At 45.3% G+C, this 27,925-nt stretch overlaps 3 protein-coding genes across 5 annotated transcripts in view; 1 reads left to right on the forward strand and 2 right to left on the reverse strand.

Moving 5' to 3' along the window:
• The window catches only part of brf1b (BRF1 general transcription factor IIIB subunit b), an 85,889-nt gene that overhangs the window by 2,229 nt on the left and 55,735 nt on the right, over nucleotides 1–27,925 (forward strand). The window contains exons 3-6 of the mRNA XM_076273284.1: nucleotides 9,608–9,688; nucleotides 13,498–13,671; nucleotides 16,075–16,106; nucleotides 17,703–17,775. Of these exons, the coding sequence (XP_076129399.1) occupies nucleotides 9,608–9,688; nucleotides 13,498–13,671; nucleotides 16,075–16,106; nucleotides 17,703–17,775 (360 nt within the window). The remainder of the gene's footprint in view (nucleotides 1–9,607; nucleotides 9,689–13,497; nucleotides 13,672–16,074; nucleotides 16,107–17,702; nucleotides 17,776–27,925) is intronic.
• Nucleotides 628–7,132, reverse strand: LOC143110226 (uncharacterized). The gene is made up of 14 exons (XM_076273115.1): nucleotides 7,076–7,132; nucleotides 6,570–6,713; nucleotides 6,161–6,238; nucleotides 5,309–5,479; nucleotides 4,681–4,777; nucleotides 4,221–4,444; nucleotides 3,933–4,098; nucleotides 3,089–3,297; nucleotides 2,872–2,989; nucleotides 2,554–2,759; nucleotides 1,841–1,972; nucleotides 963–1,060; nucleotides 848–881; nucleotides 628–639 (listed from the first exon to the last, which is right to left on the reverse strand). The coding sequence occupies exons 1-14, from the start codon at nucleotides 7,130–7,132 to the stop codon at nucleotides 628–630; spliced, it is 1,746 nt and encodes a 581-aa protein (XP_076129230.1).
• On the reverse strand, nucleotides 19,050–23,127 carry btbd6b (BTB (POZ) domain containing 6b). 3 transcript variants are annotated; one of them, XM_076273287.1, is made up of 5 exons: nucleotides 23,019–23,127; nucleotides 21,248–21,542; nucleotides 21,046–21,136; nucleotides 20,804–20,922; nucleotides 19,050–20,598 (listed from the first exon to the last, which is right to left on the reverse strand). In XM_076273287.1, the coding sequence occupies exons 2-5, from the start codon at nucleotides 21,451–21,453 to the stop codon at nucleotides 19,566–19,568; spliced, it is 1,449 nt and encodes a 482-aa protein (XP_076129402.1). In that variant the 5' UTR covers nucleotides 21,454–21,542; nucleotides 23,019–23,127; the 3' UTR covers nucleotides 19,050–19,565. The 3 variants fall into 3 exon arrangements, with proteins under 3 accessions (XP_076129402.1, XP_076129401.1, XP_076129400.1); XM_076273286.1 differs by lacking the exon at nucleotides 23,019–23,127 and adding an exon at nucleotides 21,779–22,180; XM_076273285.1 differs by lacking the exon at nucleotides 23,019–23,127 and having other exon boundaries at nucleotides 21,248–22,179.

The raw sequence follows: 27,925 nt of genomic DNA on the forward strand, positions 1-27,925 counted from the left end.
TGGGATTTCACAACATCATGAGAAATATCTTTCTCCTTGTAAATACTACGTAAAATGCTAGGCCCAGTACTTGAGACAAAATCTCTATTCAAAGCTTTACCATTACTGTCTGTGCTGGTATTTTGGACAGATTTGTACCGATGATAGATGGGAGTGCTCTCTTTCCATGGCGCTCGGTCAGGAGATCGACCCTTGTTGGAAGAATGCTGTTGAGCAGGTAGCTGATAGCCATCAGGGGGTGCCTCGTAGGCACTGTGGATTGTCTCAGTCCAAAACCCAGGGTTAGTTCCCTTGTTGTTCTCCTTCGCTAATGTATCCAAGCCACCGGACAGTGAGCCATGTTCAGAGTGCCGGTCACCACTCCGAAAGAGCTGCCATGTTGGTATTGGAAGAAAATTGCTGGCTGGTTGAATACCGGCATGAGGGAGAGGCTCTGTGCTAGTTATGTCATTTGTAGACTCAAAAACAGTACCGGGGCTTTCGGAATTGGCAGAATACTTTTGACCACAACCAACTCCATTCCCTTCTGCTGACAAAAAAGTAAGGACCAGTAATCAGTAGCAGTGTCAGTCAGGTAAAGCCAAGCAGTTAAGGGAAGGTTTAACATGTAAAATATAAACATACATCTTAAACGTAGTCCTGGACAAAAAGAGAACTCCAAAGGAGATCTTCATTGACAAAAAGCTTTTAGTCTAGGATTAAGCTGAATTCATGTAGAGGAAATCGTCCCTTAGTGAATAAATTGTAGTTATTTCTTACCATTTGCTGAAGGATTCTTTTTCATATTAATTGAACCAAAGCCAGGCTCATTGGACAGAAACATTCCCTCTGCAAAAAGACTCCTCACAGAAGTCAGTGGATAGAAGCACTGCACAGTGAGTCTGTGAGGAAAATGACATGTCTGTTAGATAAATTATATCAGTTTTCCTGAAACTATTTAATAAAAATGGCATGGTGATCACCTGAATTTAGAGTCCCTTGTGATGATTGGGTTGTCCTTTGGAATGTACTGCTTGGCAGATATGATCTCATTTTCGTAGACCACGTAAGAATCTCCAACCTTAAGAGGACATTAGCCAAACAGAACATTTGTCAAGTCAATTTTATTTTTATAGCGCATTTAACATGCACAGAGTGCAACACAAAGAGCTCCACAAACAAGACACATAACAAAAAGACAAAAGATGCCGGTCGGAGCGGCGTAGTCGCCAGCGTTCCCGCGACATCAAGACAAACAAACAAATTTACGAAATAACAATGCACAAGACAAAAGATGCCTGATGGAGCGGCGTAATCGCCAGCGTACCCGAGACACCTAACGGTAGACATACGAGACAGACAAACAAAAATGTAGAAAAAGTACTAAAATAAATAAGAAAATAAGAAATAAGAAAAAAAGTAATTAAATAAATAAATAAGAATTTAAAATAAAGAAAAGTCCGTGTTAACTTAGTCCAACGGCATGGCGCACAGCTGCGTCTACAGACCAACCCTGGATGGATGGATGGATGGAAGGATGTCAGTCCAGGGCAAAAGCTAGCAGCTAGTTCTAGCCATAGCCAGCTCCCAATGGACCAACAACATCAGCCGACTTGGAAGCAGTAAAAGGGACTAAGCATAACACGACAACTATTGAAAATAACATAAATGAAGAGATAATACATTTAACTATACAAAACAATACAAAAAAATGAACATGACATTACATAAAAACAAACAAAAACATGATGCCAGACGGAGCGGCGTGTCTCGCCAGCGTCCCCGTAACCTAGCAAATTTATGAGCGGTAACCACCCATAACAGTGGTGGATTAAAGAGAAATTGCTTCATGAAATAGTACCATGGATTTAGTTCCGCATGTGTTTAAGGCGAATGAGAACATGATCCTGGTGTCATGAGCCTGTTGTGGTTGGCAGGTTTTGTCCCTCAAAGTTATCTGTCTTGTCAGGACTTTGGGCCAGGTGGTGGCTGTCTTGGTTACAAGAGTCATGATTCCATCTGTTGAACACACTGAAGGGACATCAAAAGTGTAATCAACAACTTATTTAATTGAATTTAGATGATGGGTAGTCATACAGTACAATGAGCAAAGTGTCTTGAGCATGGACTCCACTTATGAGTAGCGTGTGGAAGCAATGAGCTAACCCACAGATGTTTGCTTAAGATCTTGCTCAAGGTATTACATTAACAACTAGATTTTGCTTAGTTATTAAATTAGCTTTAATTAGACTTTGCCCACCATTTAAATTAGGGCCCTTTGAATTAAAGCTCAAGAAATACGATGCATACAGTATTACAGACACATTCATGTTAATGTCTCCGTACTTACCAAGCAACTCATCTGTTTGGAAACTACAGTATTTTGTTGCAACACTCTGAATATTCAAAGTTTTTGAATCTCTTGCTGTTATTTTGAAGATGCCAACAAAGTGCTTCAGGGTAATGTTCTGTATGAGAGAGACATTTGAACAACACACAAGCCCTTTTGGACAGGTATATGGCCAGTTTCACATGGTTTACAATGCACAGGCTGAATATTACCGGTAATGTTACCTCATAAGTGTAGCCATAGGTAAAAACGGGCACTTCTAGGATCAAGCCCTGTGTATCATTTGTCAGAATGTAGCCCCGTCGCTTTGCCAGTTCTGGTGTCAGTAGTTCGTGTCCCACGCCAACCTCCCATAGGTGGTCCAGAGTGGGCTTGCCAATGTAGAAAATGATGCCGCTCTCTCTGCAGGTGGCAGTGATGTCAGGAGGAACTGAATGGTGTGACAAAGCAAGATGGTGAACCAATCAGATTGGCTTGATTCTGACTCATTCCCACCGTGCATTCTTGATTTTTCAAGAAGAACAATTCTTAAGAATTCTTACAGGCATTGTGGAATTGTGCCACAACTGAGGCCAGGTGATAGAACGGCTCTTCTTGTGGGAGAACATGCAGAGTGTAGTTGATGTTCAGAGAATACAGCAGTAGTCCTTCACCTAAATACTGTTAGAGAGGTCAGTCCTGGCATATCAGCCAAAAGACGTTGTTACATTTTTACATGACCTATGTAATGGCTCATGTCTTAGATATTTACATACTTACAGCCCGATGCACTACGGGGTTGTCAAAGGGGACCTCGAGAACATAGCCGTGGGTGCCATTCATATTGGAGAGGGTCATCACAGAGTAGCCTTGCTGAAAAGCCTCAGGAATGGTCAGGAAGACGCCATTGATCTTCATGGACACCAGCTCAATGTCCGAGGGGAAGTGCCCCAGCATCACAGTAAATCTGTGCTCATCAAGGACCGTCTCTGTTGGAAGACAGACAGAAGATAAGGCTCAACACAGCCATCCATGCAAGTGGTGTAGCACTGGTAGTATGGTTGGTTGCATTTAATAGTCTGGCCCCAGTCTATCTACAGATGCTCAAATTATCTGTTGGCACACTGTTGATTACAATTTATGGTTAAAGGTTGTATCAGCGATAGCGGGGATGCGTCACTTCTGTTGTTCAAACAAAACAGAGCTAGCTCGCTACTCCCTCCCCCTCCCTCCCGTGCAATTAAAACTCTCCTAAACGCGCATCTCGTCGGTTATTAGTTGAAACACTTTATTTTGCCTTTGAGTGGGTTGCCAACCCTTGTTGGTAGCAATTGTTTTTTGTGTACAGATCTCGGAGCCTAGGCTGCCTACAGAGATGCGTTTTTTTGACGGTCTGCTTATTGGGCAGGCAGCTAGCGGATCGTTAGGAAAGATTAGATGAATGTGATCATTTATGTTTGGGCCTTTTTTGGGCCTGAAATCGCTGATACAACCTTTAAGGTTAGGAGTTGGATTTGGTGATGGTAATTGTTAAAGAACAATTTTACATACTGAAATTTAATCTTAACAGATGGTCTCTGTGGGCAAATAAAGCTCATGCTGCCTTGGGTGTCAGAAGGCTTACCGTCTACGGTAAATGGGTTTTGGCAGACCATGGGAGTCTCCAGGAGCCTCATCATCCTGTGTCTGGTTTCGTCGTCAGTACCGTCAGCATACACCCGTGAAAACACATGCTCATAATACATGAAAATCGCGTAGATTTCGTGGTAGGTATTGTCCAGCACAAAGCTCTGCAAAATGCAAACAGAAATGCCATTGCTCTCTTCACAGTGACAAGCACATCCCTTTCTGTGCCACATGCTTCAGTTTGCCCCATTTCTTGGCCAAGTGTGCCATGGCAGAACATACTCACCTTTCTGTACCCGCCTTGAGCTCCAAAGGGAACGCTGATGTTTATAATCGGCCCCGTTTCCTCCAAGTCGAAGCCTCGGGATCTCCAGACGGTCTCCTCCAGGAGCTGGCCGTCGATCCCCATTCGTATCTGGCTGCTTGTAAACGAGGAAGGGTCCTGCACCAGTGGAGTCATGACGCGTGGAATAGACCAGTGCAGTTGCTCCCCGTCAAAAGTGCCATGGTCTGAAATGAGTGGAGGAATGGCCAAGATTGAATTCTGACGGCAGCTATCAAAGACATTTTTGATCACATTAATTAGAGTGACTGCAAGACAGATGAAATCATCAAAAAGTCAAGGATATTTTTAGATGATCTTAACCTCCTGCACCTTTAATTACAGTTTTAAACACAGTGTGATCACAGACACCTTTCATTATTGAAGTATACAAAAGCACTTCATACAGATTAAGATGGCTTACTGATTGTGCAGGCTGCCGACAGGTCAAGCATTATAACCACCCATTTCTGCCTGTAGTACACAGTGGCATTGATGACCTCTGTGGCAACTCCATCAACCTGATAAAAAAAAAAGATTGCATCTTTTTAAAACCTTGAAGGAATTTGTTAAACGTTAAATGTGCTTATATGGACATTGGAACTCATCTCACGTGTTAAATTTAGTTTAAAAAGCAGACCAGTCTAAGCTATTCATGTATTAATATAAATAGCAAATATGATATGGCCAGATTGGGCCTGGACTGCATATTTAACACCAACCAAGTAAAATTTGCACTACGCTGCTGCAACCTCACAATTATACTGTGTTTAGCATTGCCATATCTCAGACAGTCAGAGGCGAATAGTGGACTATTGTCCATGGTAATGCATTCACCTACAGTGACAGATATCTAACCCACTAGAACAGTCTCACCATACCATATTGGGGTGCAAGTGCACAGGGACCTGGGTTCATGTCTGACACCTCTTATTTCCCCATCCCATCTGATCTCGCTCTCCCACTCGCCTCCTGTCACTCTCCTCACTGTCCTGTCTCAATAAAGGCAAACAAAGCCCACAAATATACTTAAAAAAAAAAATCTCACTCACCAGAACAGTCTGTGAGTGAGGCTGCCTGTAGGTGGTGCGGAACACCACCCTGGTGGGGCTGGTGTCCAGCCTATATCCCTGATCAAGGGCATCAGTGAAGGACATAGACTCCATAGTGTCCTCATCCCCCATGAACATCACCTGCCAGGTGGTACTGGCAGTCAAGCGGGCCTAGGAAGCAAGAGTGAAGAGTACTAGGAAGCAAGAGTGAAGAGTACTAGAAATGATAGAGGCCACTATATGATAGCATCACATTACATGTTGATTCTGGAAAATGGCCAAAACAGAAATCACTCTAATGGCTTCTACACACAGTTGCGTTCCGTCAACGCATGCCAGTGGGTGTTCCCGACGGTAGCTATGCAAATGACTTGAAGTATAACCGTAATTTGATTGGTTGGAGCCGTCCGTCGATTAGCTTGATTGGCCAGTGCCGTCTGTCGTTGCAGCATCAGCTGAACTTCTCAACGCGAGCGACGGGAGAAACGCGACGCAACGAACCCACAATTCAGTTCGGCAACGGATGACGTGAGCCCATGTAAAGTGAATGGGATGCGTCTCCAGCACTGCAACGCACGCAACTGTGTGTAGGAGCCGTAACAGCTGTTCTTTATAATTCTGTATAACAGTGAAGAATCGCACAACTTCAAAAAACAACACATCAATTCAGACCCACAGAGATCTTAAAAGTAAAATTGAATCAGTTTCAAATCTGTATTAACTTAAACGACTTCTGTTGTCTTATGTTTAGTTTTTTGCAACATCTGTACCAATACATACATCAATAAGGGGTACATCACGATATGTTGCACATCACATTATATGGCAATTGAGCTCAGCCCTACAGCTCACCATACTTAAGGCTGTGTTCCAGGACTCCATGGACATACTCTCACTTGCTGTGCAGGACACGTGCTTTTCCACAGTGACCTGCAGTAACAGAGTAATCCCAGTCAGTGGAAATGATGGGTTGAGCCAGACTCATCATGAACGGTTCAATGTCATTAGCGATCAACATTTTGTCAAGGTGCATTCCAGAGCCTTAACCTTTAAACTGAAATAGCAAGTACACAGGCAACAGTGACCAGGGAAAACTCCTAATATAAGGGATATAGTAAGTTTGGTTGACTGATATCGACAATCTTTTGAGAGAATCGCAGACGCAACCCCAATAGCAAGCACAGAGACGATGGTGGTAAGGAGAGGAGAAAAAAAAAAAACTCCTGAAACATCAGTAATAAACACAGATAAATCAGTGTACCTCCATGTACGTCTCCTCACAGATGATCTCCCTGCTGGACCAGGCTAAGGGCAGCTTGCAGGTCTTTTTCACCCTGTACTTTGTCTCTCTGTCCTCCCCATCAGCCACGATGACATTGAACAGGAATCGAAACGACTCGTCGTCCTAGAAGTTTTGTTTCTTAGTTAACAAGTTAGTAGGGCAGTGTAGTGTTACTGTGTCCACGTTATTCAGATTCCAGGAAATCTCGGCCTTGTGTTTTAGTAATAATTTTTTTTTGTATTTTGAAAATGCACAAGATCATGGCACACTGGCATTACTCAAGAAGTGAGTCTTCCAACTGATGTGTGTGGTTAATCCAGGGGTGGGCAAACTTTTTGGCTCAAGGGCCACATTGGGTTTTGAAAAATTGGCCGGCGGGCTGCACAACCCCCCCCCCCCCCCGGGTTAATCCATTAACATCTCTATAAAATGATGTACCTAGTATTCCTCATAGCCATATGTCAGGTATTTAAAATTAAAAGCACCTGATTCTGTGTGTAACAGGAGAAGTAGGATGCTCTGAGGGTAAGACGGCTGTTCATGTTGACGTTGCTGATGGTATATCCACACGTTACCGCCTGGTTGTCATCCACAGGATGAAAGCCATGCTTATCTAAGATAAAATAAATTTAGTATGAAAAAGTAAGGCATTTAAAATGGCTTGCGAAGCGTTCCTTTGGGCAAGATGGCCCACGGTCAGTCCTAATCCCTTTACTTGAACTTGGACCCTCACTCACTTATGGCTTATGGATCACCCTAATGTGGGTGCTAGTGAGAGCTAGGACAGCCAGCCACTGACAATATTTTCAAAGTCAATTAATCTGTCGATTATTTTCACAATTAATCGACAATTACAGAAAATTGAGAAGAAATGTCAACCAAAGCCCAAGATTATGGCCTCCAATGCTTTGTTTGCCCACATGTCAAAGATATCTAGTTTACCATCAGAGTAATAAGTAAAGCTGAAAGTATTCAAGTTTAAGAAGCTGAAATGATTCATTATTAGATATTTTCCTTAAAGAAAATGACTCGAAACGACTAACCAATTACCCAAATAGTTGACACATAATTTAATAATTGACAACTAATTGATTCATCGATTCATTGTTGCAGCCTGAGAGTGAGAACTTGGAAGATGGATCACTGACCCACTGCTTGTAGCTTCGGATTGGCTCCAGCGAAGGCCTTGTCTACGGACAACCATAGGAATCGATCCCGGCACTCCGTCTGTATGACACCTGGGAGGTGAAGCACAGTTAAATTTGCAGTCATTTGTTGTGTTCACTATTTTACCACTTGGTGTACTATTTAGTGAATATAGAGGCTATTATTCACTAAGTAGGCCTAGTGCACCAGATAGTGATATAGTGACGTTTTTCAACACAGTGTTTGCATTTTAGTTGGTTTGAATTAAAATCAGTTGCACAATGCTGACTTGCACATATCTGTGTAGTACAAACATACCTTCTGGAGCCTCGTCGATGCGGTCTGCTCTGAATGACTTTGACCAAAGTAGTGCAAATCTGTTGTGATAAAATTGTGTGTTTATCCTTTTCTTTGAGTGACACTTAAAAGAGGGTCTGCATCTGACCAAACAGATCACAAACCTCCTGACGTTGAAAAACCTCAGTTCATAGGTAGAATTTCAAACTTACCCAATGTAAAAACCAAGCCCCACTGCCATTGTCTAATTGAAGTCACAGTATCAGCTAGACTATCAGTAGAAGTCAGCTCTTGCTAGCAGTACAAGGGAGCGTGTAGTTTGACCTCCTAGAGCTCTCTGCAACACACACCACTCGATCAATCAAGGACTGCACAGGTGGGAGGAGGAGACAGGTGTGGCTGATTAAGTGAGTGTATTTCAATGGGGAGAACCTGCATTGCTTTGCATTGCATTGCATTTTTTGACGGGACCAAAAAAGATAACGCTATTCCTCTTGAGGTATGTCTTGGGAATTCGATATCCTCTGTTGGCGTCATATAACGTTCAGTTCTGCAGAACTCCTAAAGGTTTTAGAGCAGCTGTGTGCAGTGTGCCTTCTTAAACTGCAGGGGGCTCTCTAATCTTGTGTCTGAAACTTGATATGGTAACTGGGTTTTTGCACTTTGGGATGTGTTACCACTAGATGGCGATACTATGTCATCTTTATTCCTTCTTATGTACAGAATGTGCCTGTTCTGAAATTTCAAGCAAATGTCTATTGACCTGATCAGACCAGAGAGCTCTATGATTTACTTCAGTTGGTATCTGTAGATAGGAGAAATGAGTCAGTTACTTGGTTCAGTTCATGTAGGTACTATCGAGAATGCAATGCATTGTAAAGAATCAGTGAGCCAGTAATTACTCTGGTTCACATATTATGTAATGCAAGGGCTCGCAGATTAGCTTGTCTTCAGTCGTGTGATCTGTTCATTCCTCCAGGACAGTTCAGACCCCTGTGATGTGTTTGCATCATATGTTAGTACTGGCCACAGCCCGTCAGACTGAGGGTATTTTTGGAACCGTTTGGGATTTACACCCTGTGCACGGGAGGCCACTACCCGCTCTTAATTCTCAGGAACTCGGCGAGTTTGACATCAGCCTCCCCCCCCCCCCCAAGATCCCCACCTCCCCATTGCACCCTTCACCCTCCAGCCCCCCCCTCCCCCACCCACCCCATGGATGAAAGGCAGTAGCCCCAACTCACAGTCCCACATCAACCCTTCCCCACCTCCCCCCACCCATGAAATCAGTATTCTGCTCGCGAGTGAGCCCGAGACGGCCCCGTTTGGAATTCCACGGGGGCCGGGCCGTTTCCCAGAGTGCAGCCTGATCAGAATAATGTAATTAGGGTCCACAGCAGAGAGCACATGATCACCCTCTCTTTTGTCTCTTCTGCGCATTCCTCTCTCCTCCCTCCCTCTCCCTTTCTCCCATTCTCCATCCCTTTACCCCTGTCCCTCTCCTCCTCTCCCCCTCTCTCCCTTTCTCTCTCTCTCTCTCTCTCTCTCTCTCTCTCCTCTCTGTCAATCTGCAGGCCCAGCGAAGGCCCCTGTCCTTGGGAGTGGCTTCCATACCAGTCTGGGAAAGGAGTCCCGCGCTCAGACGCTGCAGAATGGTAAGTTTCACCTCAGACAGCCTCTTCTGGCCGTGTGCAATGCACTTCTGGAGAGCACGGAGAGGCCCATAACGGCTGGGAAAAGCGTTTGAAGGCAAAGAGCACACACACACACACACACACACACACACACACACACACACACACACACACACACACACATTCATAGATGCACAATGCATAGTCACGTACACATGCACTGGACACCCACACAGACCGTCGCTATTGACACACACTTACACATATATTTACAGACTCAAAGTACATAGTAACACACACATGCACCATAGTCACTGAGGCAGCAGACATTCACACACACACACACACACACACACACACACACACACACAGACTCCAGTGTTTCCCATACATTGACTTATTTGTGGCGGCCCACCACAATATCAACATTGACCACCACACAATGATTTTTCCAGATTGTACTAAATTGTGCTTAAATCTGGTTAGCATCATAGCCACACTGCGCTAATTTGTTAAAAACTGTTGCATTCAAGTTAATTCTGTAAACATGCCACCACAAATAGAATTCAATTCTGTAGGAAACACTGGACTCATATATTCACAGACTCACACACATAAAAAGACCTGGACCCCAGTAACAGTAACAGCCTGGAGGAACAAAGCGAGAATAGCGTCCGGGTGTGGGTGTGTGAACCAGGCTCACTTTGCCCCAGTTCCAGCCCTCTCCGTGCGGCCCAGCCCAGCCTCACTCACTGGTGTGACAGGCAGGCAGGCAGGCAGGCAGGCCTCAACAGACACCCTCCGTCAAAGAGCCGCTCCACCTGCACCCAGCACTTCTCTTTATGGCCGTACGGTCACGCCTTATCTAACGATTATGTACGATTATATGAAGAGATCTACAGTCCTCTTGGCCTAAAGCCCTGTTGCTAGTGTCGTACACTGTATGTGGATGGGGCTTAAGTTGTTGCCTGATCATAACATGGTGGATGGAATGTACATCGGTACTCATTTTGTAGACTTGTCTTCTGCCTGTGAGCGTGTTAGAAATCACTCACTCCACAATTGCAAGCCTGATGTGCCTGTTTAAGGACATTTGCTGTTGTGATTTGTTGAGATGTTATTATTAGGTGTGTGTGTTTGTGTGTGTGTGTGTGTGTGTGTGTGTGTGTGTGTGTGTGTGTGTGTGTGTGTGTGTGTGTGTGTGTGTGTGCCAGCTGGTGCCAGTGTTGAGCCACAGCTGTCTGATGGAAAATCTGTGGGATTTCTGATGGCTGCGGATTGCTGTGAACGGGCACGCACGTCCCTGTGAGAGAACAGCTTGGGCAGCGAGAGCTTGCCACACCTGGACTATGTCCATACACACATACATCACCTCTCTCTTTCTCTCTGTCACACACACACACACACACACACACACACACACACACACACGGAGACACACACGGACACATATAATTACAAACACAAAATCATATGTATACACAAGCTTATTCCATTCTCTCTTTCTCTCTCTCTCTCTCACACGCACGCACGGACGCACGCACGCACGCACGCACGCACGCACTCACTCACTCACACGCATCTACACATGCATGTTCACAAGCAAACACACACACACACACACACTCACACACTCACACACTCAAACTCCTTGATGTACACTGCTCCAGACTCCGGTCTAGGCCAGATGCATACACACACACACACAAACACACACTCCTAGCCCACACCGCATACACACTCCCAAACAAACGTCATGCAAACGTCCCCTCTCTCTCTGTCTCTATCACTTTCACACACAAATACACACACACACATGCCCTTGTTCACAAAAGCACACACTCACGCACACACACACACAAATACACACACACACATGCCCTTGTTCACAAAAGCACACACTCACACACACACACACACATACACACACACACATGCCCTTGTTCACAAAAACACACACACACACACACACTGTGTCACCTGCAGCAGATGTTTTTATTTTAGTCTGCCTTCAGTGCTGTTTGAATTTGTCACGTTGGACAGATATGAATGTAAAGCAGCCTACTCAACTCATTAGCTAAAGTACAGATAGCAGGGTTTGGCCAGAGACATTCACTGATATATTCCCATTTCATTACCAGCTGTCCCCTTGCCAAATGGACTGAGCAAATCCTGACATGACACCAGGAAAGCCGTATGGTCTCAGCCTTTATGCTATTTTTTGACCGAGGTGTGTGTGTGTGTGTGTGTTTGTGTGCATGTGAGTTTGTGTGCGTGTGCTTGTGTTTGTGTGCATGTGAGTGTGTGTGCGTGTGTGTGTGTGTGTGCGTGTGTGTGTGCGTGTGTGTGTGTTCATTCCCATGAATACCTTGGCACTCTGCCTCTCCTGTGTTGATGCTGAGATTTAGTCTCTGCTAAGAGAGGTGGTGTTTCACAGACAAGGTTACATAATCCCAGTCGACACTCACACACACACACACACTCACACACTCACATGTGTGCAGGCGGGGTAGGGTCAGCGCAGACCTGTCGGCTAATCCAGTGTTTTTCAGAGTGTGGCAGCACACAGAGATTAGTGTGGCCTAAGAAGTGTGTGTGTGTGTGTGTGTGTGCGCGTGTGTGTGTGTGTGCGCATTTGTGTCTGTGTGTGTGCGTGCGCGTGCATGTGTCCGTGTGTCCATGTGTGTGTGTGTGTGTGTGTGTGTGTGTGTGTGTGTGTGTGTGTGTGTGTGTGTGTGTGTGTGTGTGTTAAGAGAATGAGCGGGCACACAGTGGCTCTAGAATAGAGGGATCATGCCCTTAATAGCTTTTCTCTCCCTCTCCCTCTCTTTTTCTTTCTCTGTTCCTCCAGTTTTTCGGACTGGTTTATTTTTGGCATGGGCACGCCAGCGCGCCAACCCCCCTCCGACGCCTGTAATTCGCACTGTGCCGAGATGGTGCCAACCCACACAAACACTCCTACCTTGGCATCCACCTTCAGTTTAGTTTGTTCCAGAGCTTGCCGTCACGTCCAGCCCTTGTCTTTGCTTTAGAGCCACACACACACACACACACACACACACACACACACACACACACACACACACACACACACACATATAGTGGTGTTGATGGGACATGCAGTATGTGATTCACACTGGTTATTAAGTAACACATTATGCATTGGGACTTTGGTGCTGAATTGGGGATTTGTCGAGTGTGCTCAAGTTTGAGAGTGTGTATATGTACTTTCATGAGTGCGTCGGTATGTGTGTGTGTGAGAGCGATCTGTGTGTGTGGGTGTGTGTAAGAGGGAGATTGATAGTGTGTGTGAGAGAGAGAGAGAGTGAGTGTGTGTGTGTGTGTCTATCCGTGTGTGTTTAAGTACAAGGGTTTGCAGATGGTCTCTCCCTGGGGAGTAAAACAGCTGAATCTGGCAGGCCAGAGAGCCAGAGAGCCTCGGGGCGCTCAGGAGCCTGTCTGCATGAGACCGCCTTCTCATGACATCACCCGCCGCCACTCACTCACTCACTCACTCACTCACTCGCTACTGGAAAGTCAAACACCTGTGTATGAAGTCATGCACCAATGTCTGTGGAGTGTCCACGTGTCTCTGTGTGTGTGTGTGTGTGTGTGTGTGTGTGTGTGTGTGTGTGTGTGTGTGTGTGTCCACAGTGCGCCTGTCTACTTGTGGTTGTATATTTTGTGTGTGTGTGTTTTTGTGTGTGTGTGTGTGTGTGTGTGTGTGTGTGTGTGTCTCTCAAAGAGAGAATGTGTGTGTGTCTCAAAGAGAGAATGTGTGTGCAAGTCCCGTCATGTTGACTTTAATGGCGTGGTGTGGTCGTCTCCAGGGAAACGGCAGATCCACAACCTGGGCAGCCAGCTGCAGCTGAACCAGCACTGCCTGGACACGGCATTCAACTTCTTCAAGATGGTGGTCAGCAAGCACTTGACGCGCGGACGCAAAATGACCCACGTCATCGCCGCCTGCCTGTACCTGGTGTGCCGCACGGAGGGCACCCCCCGTATCCTTGGCAACTGTGTGACCCATCCGAGAACCTGTAAGCAAATTCATTTGGGGAGAGGATGTGAGAAGCCATGCTGGGGACACTTGCACTTTGCCTAATAGAATAGGTCACCTTTGGGTGAATACCATAAGTCACTAAGGAGAAGTCATTTTGAGGGAAACATCTGCAAAACAGCTGTTAGATAAATAAGTCAATGGAAATGTACATGTCAAATGCACACTCAGGAAAGGTTTCACCTGACTCTAACTCGTTGCCAAATTTCTAACACTTTCCAGCTGAAAATAATAGATTTTACTAGACCTAAATGATGCATTATTATTCTCTAAACAAAACACTGTCCGAATAACTACATTGTATTGGCAGCTGATCAATTTTGAGACAATAAATCACAGCTGTCTGTCACCCAGTGGGATTGTCAGTGCCACTGGTAGCAGAGCCCTGTAAGACTCATTAGATAGCCTAGTAGTGGGCTTGTGCAGATATATGGGTTGTGTCCTCCACCTCTCCAAGAGCCTGTCTGATCATTAGCACAGTGCTCATGACACACACTGCTGCAGAGTTGCACCAAGACAAACACACACACACACACACACACACACACACACACACACACACACACACGGACACATATAATTACAAACACAAAATCATATGTATACCCAGGCTTTTTCCCTTCTCTCTCTCTCTCTCTCTCTCTCTCTCTCTCTCACACACACACACACACACACACATACACTTTACACAAACTAAACGCAGCTTGAAGTCTTAACCCTGGAAGTGAAATGGATGGAATACCCAGGTAAGGTGTCAGAGAGAGAGACAGATGGCTGATAGACAGGAAAGAGAGGATGTCTTCCATCACTCAGTATGACATTAAAACACCACTCTTTACTCGCTTTTCCTGGCCAGGTTTGCTTAGGTTTGCTTTCTGCTTAGGCCACGTCACCGCTATGCTCAGTGTGCTCCGTAGAGACACGACCCTGATCACGGCAAAGCAGTATGTCAGTGATGTTGTGCGTGAGCTCATGCAGGAATGTTTACGCCGCCTCCAGGACTTGACAGAGCTGAGGTGAGGGGGTTGGCGGTGGTGGTGATGGTGAGGGGTGGGGGGGGTGATGGGGTTGCTGGCTTGTCGTGGCGTGAAATAATAAACATCATCTGGAGCATTTCTGCAACTCCACACCATTTCCCTCTTTCCCCCATTACCCTGGCGACTGTCTTCCCCTCAGCACAAGAGTGTTCTGGATTTCAGTTTTGGCTCCTTTGGAAGTCAGTTGGATACAGTCAGCATACAAATTCTCCAGGAGTTCACCACCAGTGTGCAGACACTTGATATTCACCTGTGCCCCCATTTAGGTTTAAATAAAAAGACATAATCACACACACACACACATGAGCAGAGTGTTGCCTTTTGCTGCCTTAGTGAAAAAGTGTACAATCAATGCAGTGACTTTGATGGAAAACAAAGCAATATGTTACACCTGAGAATATGGCAGTGACATTCACCTTCACTTTGCAAGCCTTTTACAATCTTCTGGTTTGGTTCATTTTATCAATAATGTATCAATACAATTGTACAATGCATTGCAAAACAATACATTGATATACAGTGTAGTGCAATACAATACAATGATGTTGTTTATTGTTCTCAGGCGGTAACACATCGTCACATAGCGTAACATCCAAATATACTGTATGTAGCGTTTAAGATGTCCTCCAACCCCACTCGCCCATATGATGCATTTCTCCAGGGTACGCACGCTGGTAGACAGGACCGGCTGTCGTATCCCTGCTGGTCCACCTGTCCCAACCTCCTCGCTGTGACAACAGTGACAGCGTTCAGCGAGCGTCCCGCACGGGAGGCCATTTGGCTGTTTGCCGAAGCCATGATTCAAACACCCCCCCCCCCCCCACACACACACACACACACACACACACACATATACATACACTCTGCAGCAGCCACCTTGACGTTTGTCCATTCGTTGGTTAGTTCCCTCCTGCCCTCGCAGATCCTCGGGGGTAATTAAGTGAGGCTGATTGTCAACGTTAGCGGCCGATAAACACGAGATCATCCTTTCCCTTTCCGAGAGGCTAAGCCCTCACCGTGCACTCGGCACGCTTAAAAGGGGGTCATTTATTGCCATGGAGACACGTGCATCAGTCAGGTGGGGCCAGGTGCATAGAAACAGATGGTATGGGGGGGTTCTGCTGGGATACGTGGAGGGGGGGTTATGAACGACATGTTCAATTTCCATCTTACTTGGTGATTAGCTCCTGATTAGCTCCTGACAATTCAACAGCGCTGCTCATTGTAAAACATTGTGATGTGATGCCAGTGTTTTTTGTTAGCTATGTTTTGTTGTTTGTTTGTTTGTATTTTCCTTAACTGGCTCTCAGACATGCTCCTGGACCTGAGTGACCTCCTCCAGGTTGGTGCACAGCACACACACACTCACACACAGAGACACACGCATAACACGTTAATTACAATGGCTCCTTAGATAATTCAATATGCCCTGTGACTCCCCCTCCTCCTCATAAACAACACGCCACTCAGAGAACAGTGAAGCAGCACCCTAGCAGAGCAGAGGAGGGTAATATGAGAATCAGTTCATAGCCAGTTGGAATGTGCTGATATCCTAATTCCTGATCCCCGATAGATAATTGAGAAGCGCAACATTCAGCAAGTACAAGGCGAGGTTGAGCTCATGCCAGACACTCAATACATCCTCTCAGGCACATTTGATCAATTAAAGGGAAGTACCAGAGACATCGCGTCGTGAATCAAGATGGTTGGAAAAACACTAACCGGCTGCTCCTTCTGGAGAGTTTTCAGAATCGTACCACATCCTCCCTTAATTACTGTACGCTGAGATTATGGTGTTTACTGTAATTCCTCTGTTATTGGCTTTTGGCAATGGCTTTGCTTAAATGGTGCCATTCCAAATTTTTCCATTATTGGAGGATGTAGAAGCAAATTGTTGATTGAGCTTTCTCAATAACACACTGCTTTAATGGTGAAGTCACTGCCAATGTACCCCATCTGAGGTTATCAACATGTGTGTATCCATGATGGTGTAGTGCACTGTAATGAGAATGATGCAAATGGAGTTATTATTTCTCCCCTTGCTGTTTATGTCAACCAAAATTAATTGTATATACTGTAGCGAACATGAAATGGGTATAAGTTGACCAGGAGGACACTCACAGGTATGGCATCTGTGCAATCGGCATGAGACGGCTGATTAATTAACAGTACAATTCACCCCACTTTTGTTAAAGAGCACAGTTAGATAGCACAGTCTGGGAGAGAGAAAACAAATCATAAAAGTCAGCTTTAATGGCCTCCATCTCTCTCTCTCTCCTCCTCTCCTGTTAAATGTGGGTGGTTCCGGAGGGAAGCATTTTAGGGAGACACAGCTGGTGCAGCCTTTATTTATAGTCCCCCAGCTGTCAGGGGTGGGAGCCCTGGCCTACTCAACCCCGTCTGGTATGAGGTGGGGGTGGGGGGGGTTGGGGGAGTGGGTGTGTCGTCAGCCCAAGGTGGAGCTGGGGTGACAAAAATATGCCACGAATCCCAAGCAAGTGCGGCCACTCCCCACCCCCGGCTGACGCCCCCCACACCCACACATACCCTGTGCCTGTCACTCCCTCCGTCAGTGGATCCCTGGTGCTAAGGTCACGACCCTGCTTTTCCATTAGGGACCCTAATTGCTGTCATGTCAAGGAGACTGACAGGAAGAGGTCAAAGTTGACTCCACGGGCTCAGAGGGACAGTGTTTTATAGAGAATGACCTCCACTTTACCACTGTTTTTGATGCTTTGCCACAAAAATTCATACAGGGATAGTAGCAGGGTGAAGATCCAGTTTTAATGGCAGAAAATAAAAACTCAAGGTGCCTCTATTCCCCTGACACTCTGGCCTGATGTTCATTTGAACGTTTTACAGGGTAGTTGGTTAGTCCAACTGGTATTTTCTGATCTCTTCCTAACCCTGGCCAACTTCTCTGTCCATCATTTTGTAGGTGAATGTGTATATCTTGGGGAAGACCTTCCTGCTGTTGGCAAGAGAGCTGTGCATCAACGCTCCTGCTGTTGGTAAGTTTCAACGCCATGACATCCGCTTAAATTTCCACTGTCCTGTAGTAACAGTAATAGGCTTTGCCTATCTTGACCTTGGTATTGGAGAAGATCAGGCAAGTCAATCATGTGCCACTACACTAATTTCTCTCACTCAAAACGTGCCAAAGTCATAAAAATGACCAGTAGTATACTTAAAGGGATCATTGAAAACATAAAACATAACACAGCATTCCTGTTTACCATCGGCAACTTGGGTTTTGTAACTCTTGTTTCTTTTTTGCATTTATTTACATTTTTCTGGGTCTGAGAAAAATCTGTATTTGATTTTCTACAGCTAGAAACTCAGGAAACTCCTTTATCTCCATCTCTTGTCAACAAAACCTAAAGGCTAAATGGATGTCTTAGAGTACCCATTCGTTTGAGCTAATCGCACATTAGTAAACACAGCACATATTGTGTAAGGTGTAGTCTGGTCCCGCCCATCCGGATGGCTCTGCCTTGTTTAAAGTCCCCGCTCACTGCAGTTTCCCACAGAGAAGGTAAACATTTTGTATTAGTCACCTCAGTTGTTTGCTGGATTGACATGCCAACCACCCAGTAAAAATTGGGTTTATAGTGATATTTTCTACATCCACCATCCACCAAATTTCATCCATACATAATCACACACACACACCATAAGGTGATATGTTTGGTCATTTTGTGCGGTGGATAATCCCTCCAATGGGATTCAGATGAGCAGGTTTTCTTCTGCAGTGACTTTCTCCTCTCTCAGCTTGCCTCCGAAATCTGTCATTTCACAGGCTGCCAGGTGCTTTGTGTTGGCCAAGAAAGCCACCATCAGAGAGCAGCCGGCAACACTGTGGCACCTCAGCTACAGCTCAGCTCCTGAATTCAAACCATGGTGTCTGTTTCCTGTCTCTACTGAGCCTGAGCATCTGGTGACACTAGAGGTTGCTGTACCAGGAAGTTGTCATGTCATGATTGGCAAAAAAAAAAAAAAAGTCTCTGTCACTGATGTTCACAAATGATACCGTTTTGCTCATGTCTAACTTCTGCCATGTTTGAAGGCTTACATCAAACCAAAAGCTATGCAAAAGGATTAGTTGATAGGAGAAGCTGTAATTAATCATGGCAAAACCATGGTAAGATGGTGACTATAATACTCTCTTACCATATAGTGTTAGCTGATTTTACATTTTGTCAGTGGTTGATGTGGTGCAGTAAACAGATGTATCCATTGTTCTGTAAAGCTATGTCAAGAAAGAACCATTCGCAAGATAACTCGGTCAGAGTCACAAAAAAAATGTTTATGATCTGCAGTTTTTGAAGCTGCACACTAATACAAGACATTTCAATTGTCAGTCAGCCTCAAGCTGTAAACAAGTTAGCCTCAACTTATGTACAAAACACAACACACTAGTGGTTGTTGTCCACTAGAAGTGCATTACATCTAATCATAGTTTGTATATATATATTTTGATATTTATATATATGTATATATATATATATATATAAAGTCTGCATGGTGCAGCATCAATAATTAAGTCAAATATATACTTATTTTTTAAATAAATAAAGCTGAAGCACACTCCTTCACTCAAAATCATCAAGACAACAGTCTTTCAACAGACTAAACAACTTCCTGGAAATAGTCTTCCACGGCTACATTGTAAAAGAAGGCAAGAACCCTCACAGGTCCTAACATTACGCACCCCAACTCTGGTCGACCCCCCCAAAACAATTTCAGGGGTGGAATGCACTTTTGAATGAATACCCCGCCAAACCCACTGCCCCTCCACACCTCATGCGTAGAAGACCAGCTCTGGAATCTGCCCCCCCTGAACCCCAGTCCCATTGGTGCTGTCCGAGGAGCACTGGAACTGGAATGTCACTTTCCCACACTGGACCTCCGTCATGCCCTCCTGTCCGAAGTAGCTGAGCTCATTCCCGTCCAGCACCGCGCTCACTGTGTAGAAGGCGTCCTGCTCGACCTGCACCGGGTGCTCGAACCACACCGAGAATGTGCTGCTGGAGCCGTCCGACACGAACTTGGTCAAGTTTTGCGCCAGGGTGATGCCCTGGCGCTTGAGTTCGATCTTGACGCTGTACTCGGCCTTGCCGCCGCTCGAGCCGTACAGGCCCAGGCCGGCGATGAAGATGCGCTTGTCCACAGCGAACTGGATGCTGTCGCAGCGGCCCCGGTAGCGCCATTGGTTGCTGCGGTACGCCGACGACTGGAAGCGGTGGCAGCGCTGTGGCGCCAGGCCTTTCCGCTGCACCAGCGGGAACTCCAGCTTGGGCTTGTTGGCCGCCGTGTACCACAGGAAGATGTCGTGCGTCTCCTCCAGCGTCAGCACGTCTGACTGCGCGGCGCCGTCGGCGAACTCCTCCAGGGTCATCGTGGGCACGCGCACCAGGTACAGCGCCTTGCCCAGCACCGCCCGCTTGTTGCGGGCCGTCGGGCCCAAGCCCTGACGCTTGCACTCGGCCACCGCCCAGTCCAGCACGGCCTGGAAGACCACGGCCTCGCGCGTGTTGAGTGTCTCACGTCGCAGAATGATGTCCAGCGTCTGCAGGTCGATCTCGCAGAAGCCTTCCGAGCAGAGCGCCAACTCCGCTTGGGCGTCAATCACCTCCCAGCAGCGCTGTGTGAGCTCAGGCTCTTCGAACAGGCGACTCTGGGACAGCAGCACACAGGCGTTCTTGGCCTCCAGGCTTGTCTCCAGGAAGGTGACACAGGCCTTGGCCAGGGCAGGCACTATATACTTTTTGGCGGCGTACAGAGTGGCCAGCACTGTGTCCGCCTCCAGTTCAATCTCATCACTGTACATGTACCTGTGGAACACATGCCAGTTAAACTTCCCATACAGATACACATTAGTATGCATAAATATAACAATACAGTCAAATAAAGTGCTGATTAAACCATGGCCGTATTTTCCATAAACCATAGTCGTATTTTTGGCTTTATTACAAGTGCATCAATGAATGGTGCTTGCAGTAACTTCATATCTGTGTCAAGACGAGATGAGTAACTTACTTTAACAGGATTAAAAAAGCAGCAGGCTCCACATCTGGGATGTGGATTTCAGATTCCCCCTCTGCCAGGTCGCCATAGAACATGGCACCGAAAACAGAGCTGCCCACCGCCAAAACATACTGAAATGACAACAAGACAAGCATGAGGCGTGAGGCGGACTGCAAAGGTTTCCGTTTTTTCTACAGCCCAAACAAGGGGAGCAGCGGTGGACAGTCAGGAAAACGGACAGGATGCGTTCTCACCTTGTGCGCTGGAACTTTCTGCGATTCACCGGGGGGTCCAACAATAAAGTGAACATCTGCCATGAGTTCGTTGTTGAACATCAAAGCATTCCTGAAAATGTAAACGGGAATTACAATTAGATTTGGCGTCGTTGCGCACAGCATAGCTCATTTGGAGCCGCTTTCGTCACAACGCAATTTCAGAAATTAAATCAATATTTACCTTTCTCGTAATGTCGGGTGAGTTGACTGCCAGCTGGCAGTCTCGACGTTGTTGTTATTGATATTCTGTTGAGTGGTAGTGGTGGTCGGTGTGGTTACAGTCTCGGTCACTTGAACGATAGTCTTCTTACTGGCAGCAGTCACTGCGGTGCCGTTGCTGTTCGGGAGGTTGGTGTTTATGCTTGCAGGATACAGTTCTGCAGCCATCTTCTTCTTCAAGGACAAAGTCACGATCTCATAGCATACTGGCAGCTTTCCTGACTGTTTACCACTCTTTCTAGTCCTTTTCAAGGTCTCTGGAAGTAAAAGGAAAAACGTCAGAAACTTCATGATCCTGCCATACAGGCAATCTGGGGCTGCTGGCATCAGCAAATATCCAGAAGTTCGTCAAACGGATTGGCTTGCCGAGCTGATGTAGAATTTTTTTCAACTTAATGCAAAATCCACTCCCAAATATTCATACACAATAACTGTTCTTCCCAGCATTGGTGAGGATTTTAAGCCATCAACCATACCCAAAGCATCTACTAACCCCGGACAAACGCACAGAGCACCATTTATCCTTCTATCAGAATTATTCCAAAATGATTCGTGATGTTTCCGTTTTCAGAGCATCCTCTCTGGGTGGGAATCCGATTTTCTCCAAGTCTGCTCATCCCCAGCAAATGCACCCGTTTTCAACAGAACATCCATTTAATTCCCAAAGCGATGTGCTGATTACCAACTACAATTTCTCATCCCGAGCTGTCGTAATAAAACAAGTAAAACCTGAATATATCCGTGCGTAAATCACACTACCCTGTCATTATATACGTACGGAGCCCGTCCTCATTCAACCAGTCCGATGTATTTCGTATCAATTTACTGATGCGCTGGTTTTGTGTATCGCAAGCGGACGCCCTATTCTGTATTGACTAATCAGATACACAGATGCCTTTCACGTCAGTTGCCCCGAGGCGCCTCCCACAGCCAAGCCGCCTGCCCTCCCTCGCCATTATATTCCACTGGACCGATCCAGGCAGTGGTTTAACCCTTGCCGTATTGTTGACAATAAACGTTCACGTCACCACTTCCACGGAGTCGGTGGAAAGAAACTAGAATAAGGTTAAATTCAAACGCGTTTCCATCAAGCACACCCGTTTGCTAGTTTTATTATATGTGGTGGAATGCTATGACAAACATCAGTTTGAGTGTAAGCCATCCAGTTTGTTGAAACGCCATAGGATATCTCACGAAGTTAGTTTTCGTAGGGGTTCATCCATTGTTTCTGACTTAATCAAACCATTTGTAACATTTGGTTTTGTAATGACAAGATATAGACTAGCCTACATCGACTTCAGCCACTGTAGAGTGGTGCAGTTTGTTTAATATCTGCAGTTCATGAATTTGCTAGATGCGGAAAGGTCTCGCCATTCGACAATCGGACTCCGATTTTAATTTTGTTCATCGGGGTAAACATCTGCAACGAAGTGCAAGCTTCGCGGCGACCGTTCAAATGAAAAACGGCGTTTAAGTTTACCCATTAATGCATAACGTGAACTATATGCTAAAGCACAAATAGAGCTGTCGAAAAATCCGATGGCATCGTTGTCTTTGCAAAATCAGAACGTTATAACGGAGATAAAGTAGCAAGCGTGCTGAATGGCTCCGCGAACGACTTCTTCATCGAACCAACATTAGCTACAGTCGAAGTAACATCACCCATCGCTCGGGAAACAACATAATTTAAAAGTGACGGCAAATGCAAGATGGCATAGCACTAAAATCGTTACCTTTTGGTGCTGACGAAGGCCTAACTGTCTGTAAGAAACATTCAGGTTTGATTTCTGGACGCTCGGTCGCAGCCAGGAGCCATGTTAAATCCGGAGATTGGTATGAGAGAGAGGGAGGGGGTTGGGCTTGTTGTGTCCTGTTACAAGACCGGTTTCCCGGCTTTCCAATAGAGGGCCCCGGCGTTGCAAAACGGATCATTGGGAAAGGTGTAGTAGGGACGTAAGTGTGGCATTAAACATACATCACAGCATTGGATATTAGGGGCCGAGTCTACCCCTCATCGGGTTTGGACAAGTTGAAGTTTAATTTACAGGCGGTATTTTTTGTGACATATTGCTTTTTTTTGTTTTGTTTTACAGAGTTCAGGTATTAGATCCAGATCTGTAATAGGAAAACTGATTATGTAATTGGTCAGAATTGGCAAAGATGCAAAAAGCCTTCCATAGCCGATTGAGAACAAAACAAAACACAAATCGCAACACAAAAACGTGTGGGCCAATTTATTGTCTGATTAACACAGCCTGAGTCTGCACACTTAAATAGCCAGTAGGGAAAGGCTTCACATCATCAGGATCTGGCATTCTCTGTTCAGTGCCTGCACTATTAAAGTAGGTCTCTCTCACACGCATGGACTGAAAATTTGTTTCAGCCAAATATCAGCCAGAGCTCATTAGTAAGAGAAGACTAGGACAGTGGTGTCTTGTATCTGCATGGTCCTCTTTCCAGAGATGATACTAGCTCCATTGCTCCACCTATCCAGGAAATGAAATAGAGAATCAGTCGGGCATCCAGAATAGATGAGACAAGAAGAAGAAAGACCTCAGCCTTTATGTAGATCACCAGTTTGGGATTTACATATCAAAAGAATTTTAATATGCTGTAGGGTTGGTGTAATGTTACAACAATATGCTTTTGTTTTTGCTCAGGTAAACCTACATAGAAGACAACATCTCTTTCAGAGTTGTTGTTACTTTCTATTGTTCAGGGTGTACTGTCCTCGTCTGTTCAGTTACAAGGACAAAGAAAAAAAAGGAGGAAGCATTTTAAATGTCTGCATTTATTTCAGAGTACAGTGGACTCCATTCATTCAGACAACTTCTCTGAGAAATGCTCAGTGTTATTCCGTTAGGGATGTGTATTTGTGTTCTAGTCTGGAGAGTGATGTTGCTTCCTGGAACGCTAGTTTTTGTCTGTGCCTTTGTCTGTTGTGTGTCCTTGCGTTGTCGTATCATCATCATCGTCGTGGTGACCGGTGTGATCCTGGCAGCCCCAGGAGGGCCGGTTGGTACTTGGCAGCCTGGGAAATTCGCAGTGCGCCGTGATTGTTGGAACCTCACCTCTCTCTCTCTCGCTCGCTCCCTCCCTCTCTCTCTTTCTCACTCTCTCTCTCTCACTCTGTCTCTCGCTCGCTCCTCTCTCTCTACCTCCTGCCATTCATCAACTTTTTAATCAAACTTTGACAGCCACACACACACACACACACATACTCACTCACTCACACAGACACACTCACACACATACAAATCAGATAACCACCATGGCTGGAGTGAATCAGCGTCTCAGAAATCAATTTCTATTTTGAGTTTGTATTGCGCCGGCTGCTAGAACATCTCGGGACAATCGTCACATGTGGAAATTCTATGTCATTAAAAGATCCCGGGATATGCATTCTTTCTGGAGATATGAGAGAAATATGGGTCATGTGACTCTCAACGGCAGTTAATGAATTAGATCTCTCTGTGTCAGCTTACCACTGAATGGCAAGAAAATACTGTTTTTGTCCCCTTCCCATCACACACTTGACATATCATAGACATCCAGGTGGGTTCTCACTGCCCTCTCTGCGAATAGGATTGTCACTGGGATTTTGATTATTTATTTACGTATTCTATTGATTTGAGTTTGCACTGAACTCATTTCCCTGCTTAATAGGTCAGCGGTGTGAAATATGCACTTCTTTTTTTTTAATGGGGCAGAGCACTTGAGTTTTTCACCCAAGGACTCGGAAGTAGGTGGCCGTGGCAGGGAGGGAATGGTTTGGACACGGCACCCATGCTGTGGATCTGTCCAGGCCGTTCACAAGAGTCCCTGTAGTGAAGCCCTGCTCCAGATTTTTCTAAGGAAGTCAAGGACTGACTGCACTTTCTCAGTGTGGCAAAAGGACATCATTCTATGCAGTGGTGTTAAGGCCTTAAGGGCCCGTCCACACGGAGACGCTTTTTAGGTTAAACGCAGAGGTTTTGCTTCGTCTTGGCCGAGCGTCCAAACGAATCCTGTAAACGCACTGCCCGAAACCGCACTTTTCTGAAACCTGGTCCCAGAGTGGAGAAATCTGAAACCGTAGCCCGTTTGAATTCGTTTAGACAGCGAAACCGCACATCCTGCTTGCGTATCGATGATGTCATCGCCATCGCCATCGCCACACCTCAGCTGCCCTGGACTTGCACTATAGTATTGCCTAACAATACTAGTTTTCATACATGACATTACCTACGATTACACTCCGTAAGATAAATATCACAACTGGTGCTGCGCAGCGCCGATAGCTTAATGACTTGGTGGACTGAACACTGTTTTTCCCGGTGTTTTTTTATGCATTTTAGCTACTGTCAGTGACACGAGAGAATTTAAGTTATTAGGAAAGTGCGGCGTATGTTTAGGCTACATTAATTTGTGCGTAGTGCCAGTGTCATTCATTTATTATGACCGCCGCTAGCGGTCATATAGGGATTGTCAAAGTTTTTTTTTTTTTTTTTTTTTTTTTTTTCCCGTCATCTACTTCCTGAAATTTTGGTCAACGATACCCGGGGCACCGAAACACCGGGGCACATGAAATTTGGTGGGTATGTAGCCCCACTAGACTTTTACGGAAACATTTCGTTTGGTCCCCGGGGGCCACTCCCCCTCCGCGCTGGGCCCCCCGAAACCCAAAAAATGCAGTTTTTCCTAAATAACTACCTGAACCGTGGCACCGAGGATGAAGAAATTTTTATGGTATGTTGGTCTCAAGGGCTCACATCAACTTAGCCCATAATCACTCATTTGTGATTTGCACCCCCCCGGTAAAAAATGAAAATGCAATATCATTCTGCTTTAATCGCCCCTCTCTTCAGTAAAGACGTTCAGAACTGCACCAAAGTTTATGTGTATGATTAACCTGACATTCTCTGGGGGTATGCCAAGTTTCGTAGAATTTCATCCATGGGGGGGTCTAAAAAATTAAGTTATGTGTACATTTAGTGACTCTACACTCATTGGCCTGTAGATGGTGGTGCACACATATACACATGCACACACACACACAGGCACCCACATACTATCGGTATTAGAACGGCTGATACATAATTACAAATTCAGTAGGATTAAAAGAAAGCCAAAATAAATATTCATCATCATCATCATGGCTGCATTTCCAGTATTGGCGATAAGTAGTCGTTTGTCCACTAGATGGCGCATCGTTGCAGTGAGACGTAATTTTGTTGGAAGTTAATCTAAAGTGGGTTAGAAAGACACTATGCTTCCTACAAGGACAAGACTGTAGGCTACAGTAGTTTACCGCAGAGAACGTCTAAGGGTAGGATGATTTCTGCATGAAATGTAATTCCCATTTCCTCTTGAAGCCGAAATAAATCTGAGAATGTTTATCGGACATGCTTGTTTTTTACTGCAGGTAGGCTACGTTAATCCTATCAATAGCAGAACGTAGGTAAAATAATTTTACCGTTAGCATGGTTGAGTGATGGAGGCCAATTTGATTATTGATGTATTTGTAGAAAACCATAAATGCGTTTATAGGCTACCAAGCAAATCGATAACAGCACTAATTGTATCTTTCGACTGTCATCTCATTTGCTTATGACCATAACCTAGGCTACTAACAGGAGCTAAGTGAGTTAGCCACAACACGTTCGCTACGTGATGGTTTTTTAATGGAAAATATATAGGCCTATAGGCTACCTGAAAGATAACCTGTCTATGATCCTGTGATGATCTACATCTCCATTTAAACCAGATGTTTTAGAGCGCACGTTGAGATGTATTCAGGGCAGGGCTGTACCTACACATATTTGTTGCACGTGCTACAAAAATCATTCTTTGCGATGGATGATTTAATACCAACGTTACACCGGTCAGATACAGTTTTGCCTATGGCTATTCCGTGAGACTGAGGCGCTTTTTGTTTGTTCGAAGTGCGTGTTTAGGGTGTGAGAGGGGAGTCGATGTGCTTTGATTCCAGCTTGGTAGTTGTAGTCTATGCGATTAAAAAACACGTGTGTGTGAAGTATCCAAACAATGATAACGCTTTCATTATGGCTGCTTTAGCCACAGACCTTGAGTTACTGTACAGTGGGTTGGGTTCCATTTAGAAGTGTCCACTTCATTCGCCCTTTCCGTGATTCACAGCTACGTGAAATGTATTACTACTGATATGCAAAACTATTAACTTTTCGCCAAGAGGTGGCAGCTTGATACTGTGAGGTGTAAGCCATTGGTTCCAACGGAGATTTTATTTGGGTCGCCAGCATAGCCTGGTGACAATTTGTGTTGTGTAATAGGCCTAGCATAGGGCCTACCTTATATAGCTTATAGTTTGTTAACAGTCACGGTTTTGTCATGCAATGTCTATGCATTTTTGCATTTAGAATAGCTCTAAAACCGGGGGGCGAACACGTCGCAGGGGGGGCGCCAGTGCGTGGATATCTCAATCGCAAAATTAAACAATATTTCTATCGGGCGCCTACCATGGACTAGGCTGGGTGAAAATCAAAAGATTGCGTCAAAAGATTGAGCTTAACCATGGACCTCATGGTTGCAAAATGCAAGGGAACATGAATCAGCATATTATTTGCACAAACAATAACGGAGAGTAGCTCTTCAACTTTGCCCGTTAAAATGTGTATTAACA

This window comes from Alosa pseudoharengus, unplaced genomic scaffold, assembly GCF_046254945.1.
Source record: "Alosa pseudoharengus isolate Yale_2024_CS ecotype anadromous, Long Island Sound unplaced genomic scaffold, YU_APseudo_1.1 YU_APseudo_1.1_scf_7, whole genome shotgun sequence".
NCBI classification, from domain to species: Eukaryota; Metazoa; Chordata; class Actinopteri; order Clupeiformes; family Clupeidae; genus Alosa; species Alosa pseudoharengus.